General features: G+C 46.7%; 1 protein-coding gene across 1 annotated transcript in view; it reads right to left on the bottom strand.

Annotated features, from left to right (window-relative positions):
* The window catches only part of slc30a6 (solute carrier family 30 member 6), a 60444-nt gene that overhangs the window by 7440 nt on the left and 33661 nt on the right, over nucleotides 1–19343 (bottom strand). Inside the window, exons 7-10 of the mRNA XM_082557619.1 lie at nucleotides 15416–15496; nucleotides 12214–12249; nucleotides 9070–9164; nucleotides 4891–4939 (exon numbers count right to left, since the gene is read on the bottom strand). Of these exons, the coding sequence (XP_082413745.1) occupies nucleotides 4891–4939; nucleotides 9070–9164; nucleotides 12214–12249; nucleotides 15416–15496 (261 nt within the window). The remainder of the gene's footprint in view (nucleotides 1–4890; nucleotides 4940–9069; nucleotides 9165–12213; nucleotides 12250–15415; nucleotides 15497–19343) is intronic.

Raw genomic sequence — 19343 nt, 5'->3', positions numbered from 1 at the left:
AAAAGGAGGCGAGACTCAGAGTGTCGAGGATGAGCCTGACAATCCCAGCGATCCCATAATCCCCGCTGATGCATTGATATAATTTGACATGTGACCTTGGTGTGTGCTCATCCAGAGCGGCTGCAGGATTTAAGCAAAGTCACAAACGAACTCTTGATACCCCGTGGCGCTCTGCCGGCTCCACAACGAACCCGATAACAAGAAGACAAACGCCCAAACTGCAACCCGTTAACCTGTGGGAAAACTCCAGTTTAGGTAAGGGGCGGAGCCTGGACACAGCGCTGCAGGAGGCAGGACCACGACTACTCGATCACTGTGAACTCTCCAGGCTGAACGCGGGCTCGACTGAAGCGCCGTCCGAAGCATGCAGCGATCTGCTTAGGGGACCAATCACATTTAAAGTTGCTGCTGGTTGAAGTCGTTCACGCCCATTGGAGACAAATGATTGTTTATTTGAAACAACGACAACGGAGTCGGTATAAATGCACGCGGTCCAGCGCTGAAGCTTTGAACTCGGCGTTTTCACTGATACCATCTGAGGAACACCTGACACCTCATTAACCACTGAGCACACCTGGGATAATCCTCTAAAGCCCGTCCACGTTTAAACCAATTAACTTGTTGCGTACACTTTGTAGCCGGTCACTAGTGGACATTCGTAGATAACCCTTTAATGCTTTTACCACCTCGTGCATCCATCAGCAGCATCCTTGACTCACGCTGAGTGTGATGCAGGTTTGAATCTCTGTCAGAGGTTCTGATGGAGCTGCAGGGAATTACGATCGACATGTACGGACATGTTTCATTTCTACTAGGGATGGACCGATATCACGCATCGGTCCGATACTGACCTAGATTACTGGATTGGATATCGGAGAGACATAAAAAATCTAATCTGATCCATTCAATATCACCAAAGCACCTCCCAAAACTAGCGACACGGCGTAATTCAGCTCATAACGTTAGCACGTCGGAGCAGTATGCGTCACGTGATAGAGCGGCTGTGGCGTGCGAGACCTGTCGGCGGTCTGGTTGAGCATTTGAAGCCTGGCTACCAAAACGGCATTTCAAAGTAACAAAGTGGCATCGTGCCATCTCTAATTTCTACACTGCAGTTTGTTTATAAATAACGTCGTTCCCGTGGCTACGCTTTTAGCATCCCGGCCTAGTTCCAGAAAACATCTGCAGGAAAAAAACTCCAGATCAACACAATTTAAGACAAACTGGTTTCCAGTCTCAGCTTCCACCCACAAATATCAGGTGTGCAGATATTCAGCTCCCTGCAGCCTGACTCGAGTTCACAGTGAACTGTGACGGACCCGTGGAATTCAGGAAGCAGGGAGGAGTACAGACTCCTCCCTGCTTCCTGAATATGAAACAATAATTTACATCCAGCCTGTGAGCACATAAAGGCATCAGGAAAGGTAAAATTCATGCAAGGTGAAGCGTTATTGGAGCCAGTGTGACTGCCCCCTGCTGGCCGTCAGAAACACTTCTCTGTTTGCGACACGTCTCAGATCCGGGAGCTACGGCCCGACGGCTCCCGAGGGAAACGTCTGCATTTCGAGCCGCTAAAAGCTTCTCCGTGTTCAGCAGCGAGCGTCTGACTGAGCCGTGTCTGTTTGCTGCTGAGCAGGTACTCCGCTGTGGCTTTTTAGAGCTTCTCCTCTGAACACAGACGCCTGCTGCGAGTGAAAACAACGCTACGGGCAACCGCTCTCGCGCTGTCACAATATTTTCACATCGTCATTAGAAAAAAACGCCAGTTTAAAAAAAGAGAGAGAAGAAGACGCTCAGTGATACAGCAAGTGTTTTTTACTTCAATGCAAAAGGAGTCCTGCATACAATAACCTGAAATATGACACAACACAGCAGCTCAATGTAAACATCACATGATCTGCAAGGAAACAATTAAATATGTGTAAAGACTTCAGCTCATACAGACGTTCAACGATGAACATCTGCAGTCACACATCTGTCTGCTGCCCAGGTGTTTGGGGGCTAATCTAAGCTCATTGTGACATCACTAGTCTAGTCCAATCATCTTTGTGCTGGCCTTCTCCAGGCCAATCAATTTAGATGGAAAAAAGAAAATAAAGAGAAAATTAAATTACCAACTGAGTTAAGTTGGTAGAGATTTCTAAGTGTCGAATGATTTTGACTGTGGTCAGACGTCCTGCCTGCACGGGCAGAAAAAGGCGTGGGACTCCGTGACCTCCGTGGCACAATCACGTCTCCTGTGACCAACAAGTCGCCTCCATCAGAGGTCAACCATCCATCAAGTTATCAAGGTGATGCAGAGACTAGTCTCCGCCCACCTGAGAGCACAGGTAGAACCTCCCTTGACCCTGAGAGGTTTGCACGCAGACTGAATCTGGGGGTGGCTGATGCAGTCCTCTGCATGCACGGTTAGAAACGCCTCCTCTGGTTCCTCACGTGCATTGACACGATTCAGCAGCTGCTACTGAGAGAGAAGCTGCAGGAAACACCTCAGGAGGCGATAACGTCTCCATTCCTGCTCACCTTCGACACTTTGAGGTCAGAAACACTCTGGATGTGTTAGTGATGTTCAGGAGGAGGAGGACAGATCTTCTCCTGCATGTGATAGCAGCAGAGATGGTGAGAGGACGGCTACACAGCTGCCGTCTGGGACAGGATGTCAGGGAGGTCCAAGAGTGCGCGTACCTGGGCGTCCACATTGATAACAGGCCGAGCTGCAAGACCAGTGCAGAGGCTGGATACGAGAATGATCCGAGCAGGCTCTGCTTCCAGGGAAAGCACCACAGTGGATTTCTGCAGTAAGATGGGGGAGCAGCATCGAGCTGCAGCCTCCAGCAGATGGGATAAACTGATCAGGAAGTCGGGCTCTGGGATTGGAGGTCACCAAGAAACAGTGATCCATCATGGATAATCCCGACCACCTCCTGCTCCTCCTCTAACACACAGGAGCTGCCCTGAGCGCAGACGCAGGAAGACACATCTGCCAGATGTTGTTGTGACTCTTCATCATGTCTGCCGTAACAAACGCACAAATCCAGACATAATAAAGAATTTCTCATCTCTGTATGTAAACGTAGACAAATGTGCTATAAATAAAGTTACTATTTAAAAAAAACTGAAGACGGTGCAGCGATGCTTGGAAGTAACCGGACGAGCAGGATCAGGGCTTGTTAATCCAAATCTGCACGTTTTTTACTTCCTCTGTCTCTCTCCTCCCCGGTGGCAACTTACACACACACACACGCACACAACACACACGCACACGCGCACACACACACGCGCACGCACACGCATACACACACACGCACGCACACACACATGCACAGAGCTCAGGCTTCTGGCTGGTGAGGCTGACCGAGCAGCAGGCTTTATATAACCCAGTTGGCCCGCAGACCATGCTGGGGTTAAGTGGGGACAGGCTGTGATAACACACACACAGTAACACACACACAGCATCTCTGTGTGTGTCTCTCCCACACGCAGTCAAAGAGTGGAAACTAGGCTGGGACGTCCTGTTCACTTCTGCCCTCTCAGCCAATCACAGCGCAGTTCTGTTGCACAACTCTCCAGGCTGTCACCCTGAGTAACCCGCGCCGACTGAGCCGCTGACTCTCAGCGTGTGTGTGTGTGTGTGCGTGTGTGTGCAGACATCGTATATTTCACCCACTTCGGATGCCGGAGCGATGCAGCAGCATGGAATATTTATCACAGGAGCAGCAGAGGCTTCAGAGCCGGTTGACAGGTTGCACACGGGAAGTTGCCTTTGGCGTTTCATCAGACGCGACGACACAATTATCAAACACCGATTAATGCTTCATGCTTTGATTGCATAACTTGACATAAGGAAGCTGAATTCTGGGAAGCATTTCAAATTTCTGATTCCATGTTTCTATTTTTGGATTCGACTGCAGCAGCTTTGCACGATTCACTGTTAAAAATAATCAACGTTTACCTCACCTGCTGGATAATAAGCCCCGCCCACATATAAAGCACATCGTGCGTCACCCGACTGCCACCTAGTGGACAGTCTTGGCTACTCGCTTGCTTATTTACCGCCTCTCACACGTCCGTAAAGAGCAACCTTTGTTCTCATTGGCAGTCACTGGGTTTGGACTGATTTCATCAGCCAGCAACGACTCGCCAACCACTCGGGGAACACAAACTTTTTCCTGGAGGGTCATCGGCCAGTCTGTGTGTCTGCGTCACTGACGCCTTATTTCGCTTTCATTTGCTTAATGTCACTTCCTGAGGTCATCAGCCATTGTCCAACTCTCAATTCTCCCTCAGCTCTAAAAATCAAACACTGCGGCGCCGCTGAGACTCAAAACGTCCAAATTCCTCCAGTTCAAACGGACGGATCAGTGTGGCTGTTTCCCCGGGTCGGCCACGACCCAGGCTGAGAGTGACGGGTGCAGGGGTTTGATGATGCTGCAGAAGAGTCGTGCCTGTTGTTGCTGACGTCTCGTTCTCTTAAACCAACCATCGATCGGCCTCAGAAAGACTCGCGGTTATGATAATATTCACTGAACTAACGCAGCATCAGTGGCGTAGCTTCGGAGGCTTTTCCTTCCTGACCAAGGAAAACGTCTGCAGTTCTTCTGGGCGTTGATCCTCCGGATCAACAGAATTTAAGACAAACTCTGCTCTGGTGCAAAGTCTCAGCTTCCAACCACAAATATCAGGTGACCAGAAACTGTCAGCGGGGGGATATTCAGCCCCCTGCTGCCTCGCCTCTGCAGACAGAAACTGATCTAACAGCTGTTTCTGAGAAGACAAATCAATGAGGCTAACCTTTGACCCCAGAGGCCATACACCTGGGCACACACAGGGTGTAACATACAGGATGGATGTGTGTGTGTGAGTGTAAGCAGAGCGAGGAAGCGTCCTTACCTTCGACTTAAATCTGCCACATGCTCCTGAAGCCAACTGCTGCTAGCCGCTGAGGAGAGAGAAAGATCGGTTTAATACAGCAACAAAAACCACACGCAGCCTGTCTGAGGGTGGAGCAGTGGTGGAGCGGTGCACGGACACGATGAGCCCGGCTCGTTGATGGCTGCACTTGTTAAACTGTTCAGATCAAACACGAGGAAACTGGGGTCAGTGTCCCATTTAAAACCAAAGGAAGGTTATTTTTAACCTCCTAACTCTTTGATGGCATTTTTAATTTTTGCTATTTGGGCTGACTGCGACCTGATGAATGTAAAAACAAAGAGTTGCCTGATTTTTGTTTCTGACAAAAATGTGATGTCCACATATGAGGAGCCCGGTCCTCGGAGGTTAGACTGAGTTGACTTTCTTCTTTTTTTAAACTTTTCTGTTTTGGAAAATGTGGTTTCTGCCCTTCGAGCCCTTCATGATGTCACTCCTGTATTTAACGCCTCTGCCTGAATACAAACGTGATTGGTCGGATCATCAACACTGATCGCAGACCCTCTCACCTGCGCCACATTAATCTTACAGTTCTCATTGGATAAGAGCATGGGCGGTGCTGGAAGGTAACTTATTACATTTACTCGAATACTTCTGTGCTATGGTGCCATGGTTTTCTGGAAATACATCAAATACTCAACTTTGTAATTTATACTTTTACAAGGGTATTATTTTATGTAATATTTTAAGTATAAGATTCTGTATTATTAAAGTTCATGTTTAGATCAGAGTGAAGATTAAAGGAACAACGTTTTTTATACTTATGTGCTCACCGCACACGTATGACCCCAGCTGTAGGAATATTTTCTGCTCATAAAATTGTTTCCTGTTTCTGCTCCTGCATCTTTTCACTACAGGCTTTGATTTTGTCGCTGAACACAGCCGAGCTACGAGATTTACCGCTGCAGGTACTCAGTGCTCAAAGTGACGATTAACAGAGCTCAGCTGACAGAGATGAGTCGGGCTTATGAACAAAATGATAGAAAACCATATCGGATCTCTTTCTGAGTCAGCTGTAGAGGAAGCAGGTGTGACAGACTCCGCCCAGCCTGCGTCCTGGCCCGGGTCCTTCAGCGTTACAGTTTCAGACACGATGACGCTTGTTGTGGAGAAACGGAGAAGCTCGAGATGGAGAGTGGAGGACACGTTTCTGTCTCAGTGCTGCATGAAGGTCCCAGCTGTTTCACTCCACAGCTGCCTCCGTCAGCTCCGTCCTATAGATCTGACACTCGCAGACTCCCGCTCACCCAAACCTGCAAAACTGTACATCGCAGTTTTCTTCTACTTCTTTTTTGGTTGTTGGGTGGGCGGGGGTGGGGGGAATCTGATTACAGTGTTTAAAGTGAGGAGGGCGTAGCCGCCTCCATGATGAGGGATAAAAACACCTCCCACTCGTCTTTAAAAAAAGATAAGCGCTCTCGCTCGGCTGCGCCGTCCCACCTTTAATGTTTGAAGACACCGCGAGGCCCGAAGGCTCAGCGTCGGGTCAAAGGCCCTTCACATCCCATCCTGCTCAACCCCCGAGTGTGTGTGTGTGTGAGGGAGAGTGTGTGTGCTCTGTTTGTTTTTCTAGCAGGGTGAGTCAGTCTAAACAAACATTTTAATGGAGTGACTTATTTATGATCCGTGTGCACGAGGACGCCGTGTGTGTGTGTGTGTGTGTGTGTGTGTGTGTGTGTTGGCATGTCTTTCTGCTCGCATGGCCCCCTGGCACACTACATTACCACAGTCTGGAACATGGTTGCGTAATGCACTTTTAGTCTCGCTCCATCAGAGATGCTGTGTGTGTGTGTGTGTGTGTGTGTGTGTGTGTGTAATGAGTGAGAGATTGTGTGCTTCAGCAAAGTTAAGTGCCCGTGTGTGTTTGTGTGCGAGCGTGTGCAGCTTCATCCCCCTCCTGTTCCAAAATGTCAGATGTTAAGTGATGTTGAGACTGCTCCGAACGCAAGAACAGACAGCTGACGAACGCGCACACACACACACACACACACACACACACACACACACACACACACACACACACACACACACACACACACACACACACACACGCACACACATACACACACACACACACTCTGACCTCATTCATCGGTAGACTGTTCATGCAGTGAGTCAGCCGGAGAGGAGAGGAGACGAGGGGAACACATGAGAGGAAAGGAGAGGAGGAGAGGATCTGTCGGTCTCCTTCCATCTTTTTATTTCTCCACATGATGACGGTTTGGATTTTTAAGGAGAAATGATGGGAAAAGGAGGCTGGAGTGAAGGAATGAAGGGAGCAAAGAAGGCTCTAAGCTGTGTGGCTTGTTGTTCATGGACCTTTCAGGCTCCTCCTCCCTGCACAGGTGTACACCTGGTTGGCCAGGTATATTCTGAGGTTTATTTTTACCTTTTCATCCATCAGATTTTTCAAGTTCAGTTATCGCTACGAATCTCAGGTGGACTTCAACTCCAACATTAGTCCTTTTTCTGCTCTGGAGAATTTTAATTCCAGTTATTATAGGCAGGGTGGAGCGGGTGGAGACGAGTGTCAGGGGTGAGCTGTGACAGAAGGTGAGCAGGAAGACTGAAAGAGGAGGTTTAAAGATGGCACTGAGATGGCGATGGTTTGGAGACGGTGGAGCTGAGCTGATGTTCGCTGGGAGCGAGCGGGATCATCTCCTCCACAGAAGTCTGCATCCTACGTGGGTGGACGGCCAGTCGACTCCTGGTGCTTTTAAATGTTCTTAAAAGGGACTTCAGGAAACCTTCAGGAGCATGGAGCTGCGTTACCCCTTTAAGACCTACCATAGAACCAAGTCCGCCAGAGCTTACTTTATATTTTTACATGCTGCGGAGCCATTTCTGGGAGCATTTCAAGCTGCTATACATCAATACAACTGTTATAGCCCAAATTTTAATAATATTTATGCATTAAATCCATAGTAACCACATTAATTGCAAAAAAGTGCAACAAACTACTGAAATATTGAAATCGTTTTTTTTTTTAACATATATTTCTAATTAGAGAAATTTAAGAGGTTTATCCCTCAAAACTTTAAATACAAAAAAGTTGCAAAAAATAGTTTACAACAACAGGAAATTAATTTTGAGTGCCTTCATAGTTTTATTTTTGAGATACAGCAATTTTTATACACTGCAGGAAAAACAAAAAACAATCCTATGATGCAAATTTGCAAAGAAAACAGCAGGTGCATCAAAATAAACTATTTCCAGCAGTGCAATTCGAGTTCTAAGCATCCCAGAAACTATTCAGAAAAGCATAAAGTCAAACATGACTTTATGCACCAGTATAAAAAACACCAGTATAGGCTTTTAAGGCCTACAAGTAAAAAAACTACATTTTCCGCGAAAATGACGTCACTTCCGGTTTCGGACAGGTAATGGCGGACATGCGATAGTTCGCGCTGACGTCTGTTTCACTGTGGGAAGTGTTACGACAGCTGATCGGATCAGCAAAGCGTTTTTCTGGAATATTACGTTTTTGTTCCTGCAAGCGCTTTTTATGCAATTTTTGCAAAGCTATATGTGGAAGGAAACTGTGACCGAGGACAAGCTGATGGCATAAGATGTAAGTACAACTCCTCCGGTTTCATATGCAAAAAAAATTATTGCGCTAGCTTACACGGTTCAGGTTCTACAGGGATTTAAAAATAGTTACACAAAACGGAGCATGCTGCTCTGACCGGCTTTAAAGGGTTAAAGCTTCAAATCTAAAGACATTCATTTCACTCTTGTTTGTAAAAGGCTCTGAATCCATTAGGTTTGGGTAGAACTCAGTCCGTTTTTGATATGTGCTTCAAAATGATGCCCCAAACCTTTAGATAACACGTCTCACAGAAATCTTAGTGATGGGTTCAGATAACAATAGCAACTGCATACACACATTCTTGTTTTGCTATCTTAGTGAGGACATCTACTTGAAAAATAAATGCCTAACCCTTAGCCTAAGCCTAACCATAACCCAACTGTAACCCTGACACTAAAACCACATTTTGAGTCTCAAAAATACCTTCAAACTTGTGGGGACCCCACGAAGATATGAATACACACACACACACACACACACACACACACACACACACACACAGCAGGTGGGGACACGCACTGGTTTAACTGCGATGAAGAGGCAGGACGTACCTTCTGAGACGTAGGCAAATGGTTTGTTCCTGACCGACAGTAAAGTCAGCAGGTTGAAGAAGAGAGCGACGAAGGTCCCGACCAGCAGACGCCCGCTGCAGACAGAGAGAAACACGTTCAACATGTTATCCAGACACGGTTAGGTCTGCAAACGTTCCCACAGGAACACAGGGTTCACATGTAGGCACGACAGATCTGAATCAAAGGATCGGACTCTGATCGCCTCAATTCAAGGAGCCAAACACAAATATTGCTTTAAAAGTTTATGACTGCAGTCGCTTTTGTACATTTTCAGATAAAGAAGTAGAATAAAGTCCATGAAATAAATCTAAGATACACTTTTTGTATTTTAAATATACGTGTTAAAGGAATGACGGTAGATTGTGGATGGGATTAAGATGCTGGAACGATGGCTTCAACTTATATTTGCGTTTTCTTTCTATTTAAATGAAATAATTTGTGCTGGCAACCTCAGGTGTGCCATCTTCTTTATATATTGCGTTCACTGAGATTTTTGTATTTTTTAGCTGCGGCTCTTTGAGCATCGAGCTCTGATCGGCATGGATGGATTTCCATCGATCAGAGTTGGATTCAGGAGATGATGAACGGCGTGCTGCACAGAACTGTAGAGGTTACGAGGAAAGGTGAACGCTGTGAACTCCAATAAGTCTTTGAAACATTTGAAATTCTTATGATTGGTCACGAGGTTATTGTAGTTATCTAAAACTAAAAACTTAAACTTGACCTTTAAAAAACTGAAACCTCGAGAGTTTCACTTACTAAACAAAACAAACACTGAAACAGTGAAGTGGAGCAAACAGACTGAGCCCCCACGTGGCCACACCCTCGCCTCCCCGAGACCTTTTCCAGCGATCGGGCCCTCAGATCATCTGATCAGGGTCCACATCGACCGCGCTCTCAAGGCTGTACCTCCTAAAGTGTGACGCAGCCCTGAAAACGCACGTTTACGGGGTCGCCTTTCCTTCATCTGTCATCACTGATCTTATTCAGCTACAGCCATGGATGCTGGGATATGTACGTGCCTATGCCTCTTTAACTGGTGAAGCACTGCTCTAAGACACGCTGTACACATAAAGGTAAAACTTTTAGAGGATCATCGGACCAACAATTTTAAGGTCTAAAATCTAAAAAAAAAAAAAAAGACGTCATCAGCAAGCTAAACAGCTGAAGTACAGATTAACGTTTTTAATTAACATCCTTGTAATAAGAGCCTGTAAATAGATGCTTAGTAAACCATGTTAATGAGACTTAATAAACAAACAAACACAGAGTTTGAGCTCGACGGCTGTTTGAGTGATTAAAATTTAATGGTTAATGTTTTTAAGGCTTTGTCTTTGTGTCCCCAGAAGAAGTCGAGTGACTGTGTAGTATGAGCACAGATTTACACACACACACACACACACACACACCAATACACTAATCACACGGGACAATCCATTTAAGAGCCTAGAAATTTGGTCCAAACAATCAGCGGGAGGCGAAACGCTGCCCGACGGTGAGCCAGAATAACTGGATGATAACCTCCTCCTCCCTTTAAAAAGGAGATTAAAGAGAGAGAGAGTGTGTGTGAATGTCTCTCGCTCGGCGGACACCTTTCATGCCGTCCAATCACATCTCGTCAGAGAGGAGAGAGAGAGAGCAGAGTGGGGGGCGGGGGGGTAATCTCGTCACAAGAGACAGGTTTAAAGCTCGCTGTTTTATTTTATAAAAGCCGTCGCTAATCTGCTTTAGAACCGAGAGAGATGGACAAAGATGGAGAGGGGACGAGCGAGAGAGGAGAAATTATATTGCAGAAATCAATAATCATGATTGTTTTGGTCAGATTTTAAAACAACTATCACTGACTCAGGGTCGTCTGCTAGGGAGTTTAGGGGAGTCGTCATGTAGTCAGTATAAAAGAGGGCCGCAGTTTCTGAAACACGAAGCCGATACTGCCCTAAACCTGCATTCTATTTAATATCCACCAGGGGGCGACAGGTGTGGGACGAAAAAGACTTCTAGACCTGCTGAAACTAAGAGAAAACTGTCAAAATCAACAACCTGTAGTGATGACTGGAAAAATAACAATCGGTGAGCTGGTTCTAAAAGCGAGGTTGAGACGAGCGATGGAGGCAACCACCAATCAGAGTGAAGGGTACGACTGATTGACTTATTCTGAGTGGTAAACATATCAGAGGGCTACCTGTGGATCCTGAAATACCAACCACCAGATACAAAACAATGCATGAAACTTAAACTAAAGTTATCGAAGGATCACTTTGCATGAACGCGGGACATCAGCGCGAGGTGTTTCTGACATGGAAGGCCAGCCTGAAACCTCCACCATGAGAAGTATTGCTGTGTCACGTGGGGGTAACAAGAAGCTTGGGCAGCATCAGGTTATCCCCAAGCTTTCCTGGACTAACCCGGGGTCTCCTTTTGGTTTGGAACTCCAAAGGGAGGCGTCCTGACATCCAGGAGACGAACTCGGCTGACCACTTCCATCTGAGTTCACGACTGTTAGCAACTCAGCTCTCTTTACCGCGATGGTTTGGTACAGTGCTCGCATCACTGGGACCGTTGAGAAACTAAAATATCAACCAGCGACTTCCCATTCAGACGCAAACTGAGTTAAACTTTGATGTTTGGCTGCGCCGATGCCTCAAAGGTTCAGTAAAACCTCCACGCTCCACCTTCCCAACGCTCATATCTCCACTCTGATTACCTTGATGTTTATTCCAGACTTCACAAGAAATCTGAACAACCTACAGAAAACTCTGAAACCAGGAAAACACTCGGTAGGTATGGAAAACATAAACGATACCACCGAGGGAGGAAGCATGGACAGATCTTACTGGTCTGCTTTAGTTGGTGTATGCAGACTGGTCAGTGAAGGAGGCGAGGGTTCAGCGTGCTGCTGTGGACAAACACGATCCTCCGACTCAGTCCCAATCCCGCCGTGTTTGTGGGTCTGTCTGACCCAGTTTGTTTGGGATGTTCTGTTCTGACAACAGCTGGCAGGCTCTGTGTGTGTGCTTTTACAGACACACACACGGGGGTATCATGCTGTGTCTGTTTATTTTACAATGTCACATGGGAATTTGTGTGTGTGTGTGTGTGTGTGTGTGCATGGGTAATACTTACGTATGGACCTCAGGCTGCTCCATGAAGCGCTCCACACTAACAAAACAGAAACAAACACCGTCAACAACAGTGGCCAGGTGGGACTACACTGTGTGTGTGTGTGTGTGTGTGTGTGTGTGTGTGTGTGTGTGTGTGTGTGAGCTAGAGGCAGAGTGATCGAGACAAATGAAATGAATGAAAGGAGACAAGGGGTGAACAAACAGAGAGAAAACAGGAAATACATTAACACACATGCACGCACAAGCATGCATGACATGGTTTCATCTGGCTCCGCCCCCTGTGCTGCTGCCCTACTGAGCCTTTCATGGTGTGCACAGACCCCCCCCACCTCCCCCAACATGCATGCACGCGCACACACACACACACACACACACACACACACACACACACAAAGCTTTGTGTGTGTGTGTGTGTGCTGCCTCGCTCACAGGAAGGAGCAGAAACGAAGAAAATCGCAGACCTTTAAATTAAACTGCTGTTTAACAGCAGCATCAAAACCGTGAACGTCCACCAGCAACACACAGGAAGATTTAACCCTCGAGTGCCCGGTCTGGTGCACAGTCACCAAACATGAGTGTATCAGATGAAATGGTCACGACTTTTAACCTGTTCATTTGGGTTTCTACTCGTAACTGAAAATCCTCCAAAGAGAGCCATGTTTCCTGACTTCCTTTCGTAAACCACCTCAACCTGACGGAGCTGCAACTCCACGCTGCCTTCAGAGCTCCTCCTGCATCTGCAGCCTCATGGTTCTGGTCATCCAAGAGTTCATGACAGAGGGAGCCACAGACAGAGGGACACGAGGAGAGAGGGAGCCACAGACAGAGGGACACGAGGAGAGAGGGACTCACAGACAGAGGGACACAAGGACAGAGGGAGCCACAGACAGAGGGACACGAGGAGAGAGGGACTCACAGACAGAGGGACACGAGGAGAGAGGGACTCACAGACAGAGGGACACAAGGAGAGAGGGAGCCACAGACAGAGGGAGACGAGGAGAGAGGGAGCCACAGACAGAGGGACACGAGGAGAGAGGGACTCACAGACAGAGGGACACGAGGAGAGAGGGAGCCACAGACAGAGGGAGAGAGAGGGAGAGAGACTCACAGACAGAGGGACACGAGGAGAGAGGGACTCACAGACAGAGGGACACAAGGAGAGAGGGAGCCACAGACAGAGGGACACAAGGACAGAGGGAGCCACAGACAGAGGGAGACGAGGAGAGAGGGACTCACAGACAGAGGGACACGAGGAGAGAGGGACTCAAGGACAGAGGGACACAAGGAGAGAGGGACTCACAGACAGAGGGACACAAGGACAGAGGGAGCCACAGACAGAGGGAGACGAGGAGAGAGGGACTCACAGACAGAGGGACACAAGGACAGAGGGAGCCACAGACAGAGGGAGACGAGGAGAGAGGGACTCACAGACAGAGGGACACAAGGACAGAGGGAGCCACAGACAGAGGGAGACGAGGAGAGAGGGACTCACAGACAGAGGGACACGAGGAGAGAGGGAGCCACAGACAGAGGGACACAAGGACAGAGGGAGCCACAGACAGAGGGAGACGAGGAGAGAGGGACTCACAGACAGAGGGACACGAGGAGAGAGGGACTCACAGACAGAGGGACACGAGGAGAGAGGGAGCCACAGACAGAGGGAGCCACAGACAGAGGGTAGGTGGACTGACAGATCTAAAGCTGAGCTCAGTCTGATAACACGTCTGTATCAAACCTCACATTCCTCCTTTGCATCACTCGTGAAGAAGAACATCCCAGAATATCTGAGCGCTCTCTCAGCACAGTGAGGTTCTGGGACTAAACACCTTCGTGGTTAAATTTAGGCAATGAAAATGAGGTGCAGGCTGTTTTTCATCCATGTCACCTCTGTGAGTCTGCACAGAGAGACAGACTCTGCAGCAGTAAATCTCGTGACCCTCGGTGTGTTAGGTCGGAATTAGAAGCTCGCCACACCAATGATCCAGCTCATGTACGAGTCGTGGTGAACTTGACGTGTTGAATTTACCTGAGACGTTTCACTGACAGCTGCAGTGCAACTGAAGACTTTAACCTCACTGAACCACAAACCGATCGGCTGTATTTAAACCTGATGGGATTTTTGCTTTTATTAATGGAGCTAATCAAGTTTACTCTGAGTAAATCACTTTATGCAGCATTCAGGTTTGCAATATTAAAACTAAGACTCAGGCTAAGCTGCAGAGTCCTGACTGAGCACAGACAGAGAGCACATTTCCCCATCATTAGTGTCTCTGTGGAGAAATGAATTTAAAATCCTTAAACGTCAGGCCCGATTAAAGACCTCGTAGCAGCACATCATCCACACACTGCAGGCTGACTCGTGGTTTGCAGAGTAACTCAACGTTATAATGGAAGGCAGAGCAGTCAGGACTCTCTCCTGTGGAGCGAGTCGCAGTAATAAATACAAATGAACTTTCTGTGAATCTGATTTTCCTCTTACACAAAGGCCACGTTTACAAAGTACTCTGTGGTATTTTAGGTGTGTGTGGTCAGTTTTCCTCGACGCTCCGTTCATAAATGCATTTATGCAGGTTGATAAATGCTGAGGCCAATATTCCCAAAACACACACGTGTCTGCAGATGAAAGCGTGAACAGACCTGTGTGTGTGTCTGTGTGTGTTTCAGTTTTCTGGAAAGGGAAAGGAACCCCTCCCTCCCCTAAGAACTGACCGCAGGACAACCTCACACAGGCCACCTGAAGGTGTGACTGTGTGTTTGTGTGTGTGTGTGTTACACTGACAGACACAGCTAGGCAGTGACATTCCCACAGTCTGAAAAACATCTCTCACACACACACACACACACACACACACACACACACACACACACACACACACTACAGCAACCCACTTGCCCAAAAAGTGTTTGTGTTTTAGAGTTTAGCAGAAAAACTATTTCACACCCATTTTTGTCCACTTGTTTAACATCAGTCTCATCACAGTTTGCAAGAACTATAACTGTCAGTTTGTGAGATCACTATTTAAAAAACGCTGGCAGGAGTAAAGAAAGAAGGACTTTTTCCAGAAGAACGATTGTGTTTAATCGAGATAAGGCTTAGACGTGAATGAAGTGTGTGTTCACACTTTTACCCGAACAAACCACGGGTTCACAAACTTTTGAATGTTCAAGAGGATTAACAGTGTGAGTGAGAGAGACCTACACACCTTTCCTTCAGGATGAACAAAGCTCCCAGCTGGACGAGAACAGTGGAGGCAAAAACTGCCAAAACTTCCAGTCTTTCAAACCTGCAGACAAGAGGAACACACACACAGTCAGATATATATACACGACACACCAACACACTCATCAAAATCCAAAAACGCTGATGTTTTGGACTCATGCTGGTGTACGGTCACTTCCTGACGGCTTTGAGCACCTATAAGCAATATTCCCACTGCAGCAGCTTCGGCGGCCGAGGGAGATCTTCTCAGCATTTATAGGGTTGGATGCTTGATTCAGATTCTGGGTCTAAAGGTTTCCCTGAAACACCTCAAGAAAAAGAGATTACGATTTCTATTTTCATGGGCCTCTGTCAAAAACAAAGTAAAAAACGGTAGATTAAGAGCAAAAAAGGACAATTATGGAGTAAAAATAGTCAAATATAGAATAAAACAGAATGGAGTTTATTCCTTCCAGACTCAAACATGAAGCTGAGGTCTGTCGTCTCCGAGCCTCGGGACACGTCCCTGCTTTGGGTTCACACTTTAATGCTCATGCACAGGAACATAGCCTGACATAACCTCTCCACAGGGAGACAAATGAACCGCTCCGCTCTCTAACACCAGCTTTACTCTGTGAAGCATATTCAAATATAGTCACTCAAATATACATTAGATCCATCTCACTACAATAACCTGAACCAGGATGTGCCACAGCTGCAGATGCATGTCAAATCAAAACGAAGCAAGCGTCGGCCTCAGGGCGAAGAGATGAAGCTGCGACTCAAAGTACTACAGCTGCAGTTCCTCTAGTGCCCACCAGATGCTCCATCAGTGAGTCAGTCTCCATTAGGGCTGGGTATCGATTTTGATTTCTATGATCGAATCGATTTAATTCAATTTGGACTCAAACGGTCAGAAATATTATAATTCTGATCATTTATCAGCACATCTCCATATTTTATATATGTATAAAAACAAAGCTGACACTGTGAGACTTCGTCAGAGGAGTGAGCATCACAGCAGACACCTTTGTGTCAAAGTCACTGAGGATAAAACAGAAAAACATGAAGCACATTTTCCTGTCCTGTCCTGTTTCTAACAGAGAACCTTAAAAATATTCTGCACTCGATCAAAAACTGAGGAAAACCATGAATCAACATCTTTACGTTACCTGATGCTGCTGAAGTGAAGCAGAGCAAAGTTACAGAGGTTTGATTACAGACACAATGAAGCAATTTGGCATCACTTTAAAAAGTTTACATTTCTTCCTGACTGAACAGCAGAAATGAGGCTTTACTGTCATTTTTGGAGGAAAAAAAAACAGAGGCCGACAGCACTGAACACAACTGTAGACTCGTGCGTAACAAGCAAGAGAATAATGCAGAAAACTGAGATGTTTGATGGTAAACTGGTCTCTGAGTACGCTGAGAGAGAGCGCTGTGAGGAAGTGTGATTTTATCGTGGTGGAAGCAAAAGTAAAAGAGAATTCATGACGATGTTTATCGAACGTGTAGTTCGGATCTTCTTTTGCTGCTGGTTCAGTGAACTTTGGCTGGAGTGATGAAACCTGCAGCCTCAGAATCTGTGAGACGTCGGCTTTCAGCCCCGGGGGCGTGTCCGTACCATCGAGTGACCGTGTACCTGCTCTCATTTACTGTTTCACCTGTTTGGCGGGTGCTGAAATAGTTCTGTGACCTTTAACCTGAGATTCTGGCGTTTCTGGCAAAATGTATTTATAGTTAAAAATCGATTCAGGATTTAATGAATGAATATCGTTTTATTCAAACTAAAATCATTTTGAATCGGAAAAAACGATTTTTTAAACCCACCCCGAGTCCCCTGAGACTCCCAGGTTAAAGTTTACAGCAGAAATAAACATGTTTACAGCCTGATGCACTGATGTACATTTAAGGAGGACTGGTTCGGTTTGAGTCTGCAGTCTCAGAGGAGGAAGCTCATGTAAAACATACTGACGGCTGCATTACGTGTGAGTATTCTCTGTGAGGAACCAAAGCTCAACACCAGCTGATTCAGACCGGAATAAACCCTTATGTCACCAATAACAACCATGAATACACCTCTGAGTTTAGTCAAAGTCAAAGTCAACTTTATTGTCAATTCTGCCACATGTACAGGACATACAGAGAATAGAAACTACGTTACTCTCAATCCCTAGATAAAATAGCAAATGAACATTTAAATATAAGAGTGATTAAAAAATGCAGGTAAAATAATTAAAAACTAAAAATTTAAATAAATACAATACAATTTTACATATAACAAGAAAGCTATACAATATACAATATAATGGGTAAATGACATTGGGTGTAAACCACCTTAACTCCACCCTCTCACATCCACCCGGTTTATCGGACACATTCACACGTTCTTTCCTTTCACAGGAAGTACAGTTTCTCTCAGAAGACACTTTGATTTCCAGGTACCTGTTTAGCCCCTCCCTCTCGCAGTCATTTGTCCTGACCCTGCAGGTGCAGGTGAGGTGAACAGATCGGGGCTAAGAGGCTGAGTGGATTCAGTCTCAGCTCTAAAGAAGAAACTTGGCTGCACAGTTAGAGGTTTGATTTCTGAATGTGACCGTGTTCAGAAATCTCTGAACCTCTCAGCCGGTGTCGTCACCGCCGTTTGTGGCAGCACATCGTGTGGGCGGGACTCGTCACCAGGGAAAAATGGGGATGTCTATTTCCGAGCAGCGAGATAAGGCGGACAGAGACAGGAATGGGGCGACGCCAGTCCTTTGCACAATGGTGGCGACAGTGGTGATGAGCTGTCAAGATACTGTTGCCATAGAGACAAAAACCAGAGACTTATGAAGCGACTGGATTTGTCCAAAGTCCTTCAATCTCAGAAAAACGCAAACCCTGTTTAAGTGCGAACACTGATGGATCTGAACTCTTTCATACTTATTTTTCCTAAAGATAATTATAACATGTGCCAATTCCTGTTTTTGATTTTAGACCAATAAGATTCAGCAGCTCATAGGACCGCCTTCAGCAACAATAAGCTGCTGTGATGGTTTCTACTTTTCTTTACGGCGTTGCTTCAGCTCACAGAGGTTTTCAGCACAGCTCTTTGAAGCTGCAGCATCTCAGTCAAGCTGAGCTCTGCGCTGTGACATCACCATCGCTGCAGCTTCATTCTGTCCTTCTTCAGCTGTTCTGTTGCAGATTTGCAGCTGTGATTGGATCTTTGTCCTGCTGATGACTCAGTTTGGTCCAAGCTGTAGCTGTGGGACACATGTGACTCTACTTCGGGCGATCGTGGCTCAAGAGTTGGGAGTTTGCCTTGTAATCAGAAGGTTGCCGGTTCGAGCCCCGGCTTAGACAGTCTCGGTCGTTGTGTCCTTGGGCAAGACACTTCACCTGTTGCCTACTGGTGGTGGTCAGAGGGCCCGGTGGCGCCAGTGTCCGGCAGCCTCGCCTCTGTCAGTGCGCCCCAGGCTGGCTGTGGCTACAATGTAGCTGCCATCACCAGTGTGTGAATGTGTGTGTGAATGGGTGGGTGACTGGATATGTAAAGCGCTTTGGGGTCCTTAGGGACTAGTAAAGCGCTATATAAATACAGGCCATTTACCATTCTGTATACTGAGGAGTTCACGGTCCACTCCTCCCCGTGCTCACAGCTGGTCTGAGGAGTTGGTTTTGACAAACGTCTCCTCTGTGGTCTCGTCTGTTCCAGCAGTCTTGTTCTTTGTTCAGATGCAGCTTTGCAAACCTAAGCTGTGCTGCTAACCTTTCCAAACCTGCCATGACCTTTAACCTTAAGCCTGCTAACTGAGGCCTGTAGAATCTGCAGTGGAGCACAGCCCGGTCTGACCTCAGGGGGACTTTGCTGGACGTCCATTCCTGAGAGGACTGTGGCATTAACACACACCTGAACGCTCCAAACCTCTGCTTTACAGATGTGCTCACTC

Source organism: Aulonocara stuartgranti, assembly GCF_965226115.1.
Source record: "Aulonocara stuartgranti genome assembly, chromosome: 13".
Classification (NCBI taxonomy): domain Eukaryota; kingdom Metazoa; phylum Chordata; class Actinopteri; order Cichliformes; family Cichlidae; genus Aulonocara; species Aulonocara stuartgranti.
Note: the sequence above shows the minus strand (reverse complement) of the source record. Positions and strands in the feature narration are given on the sequence as shown.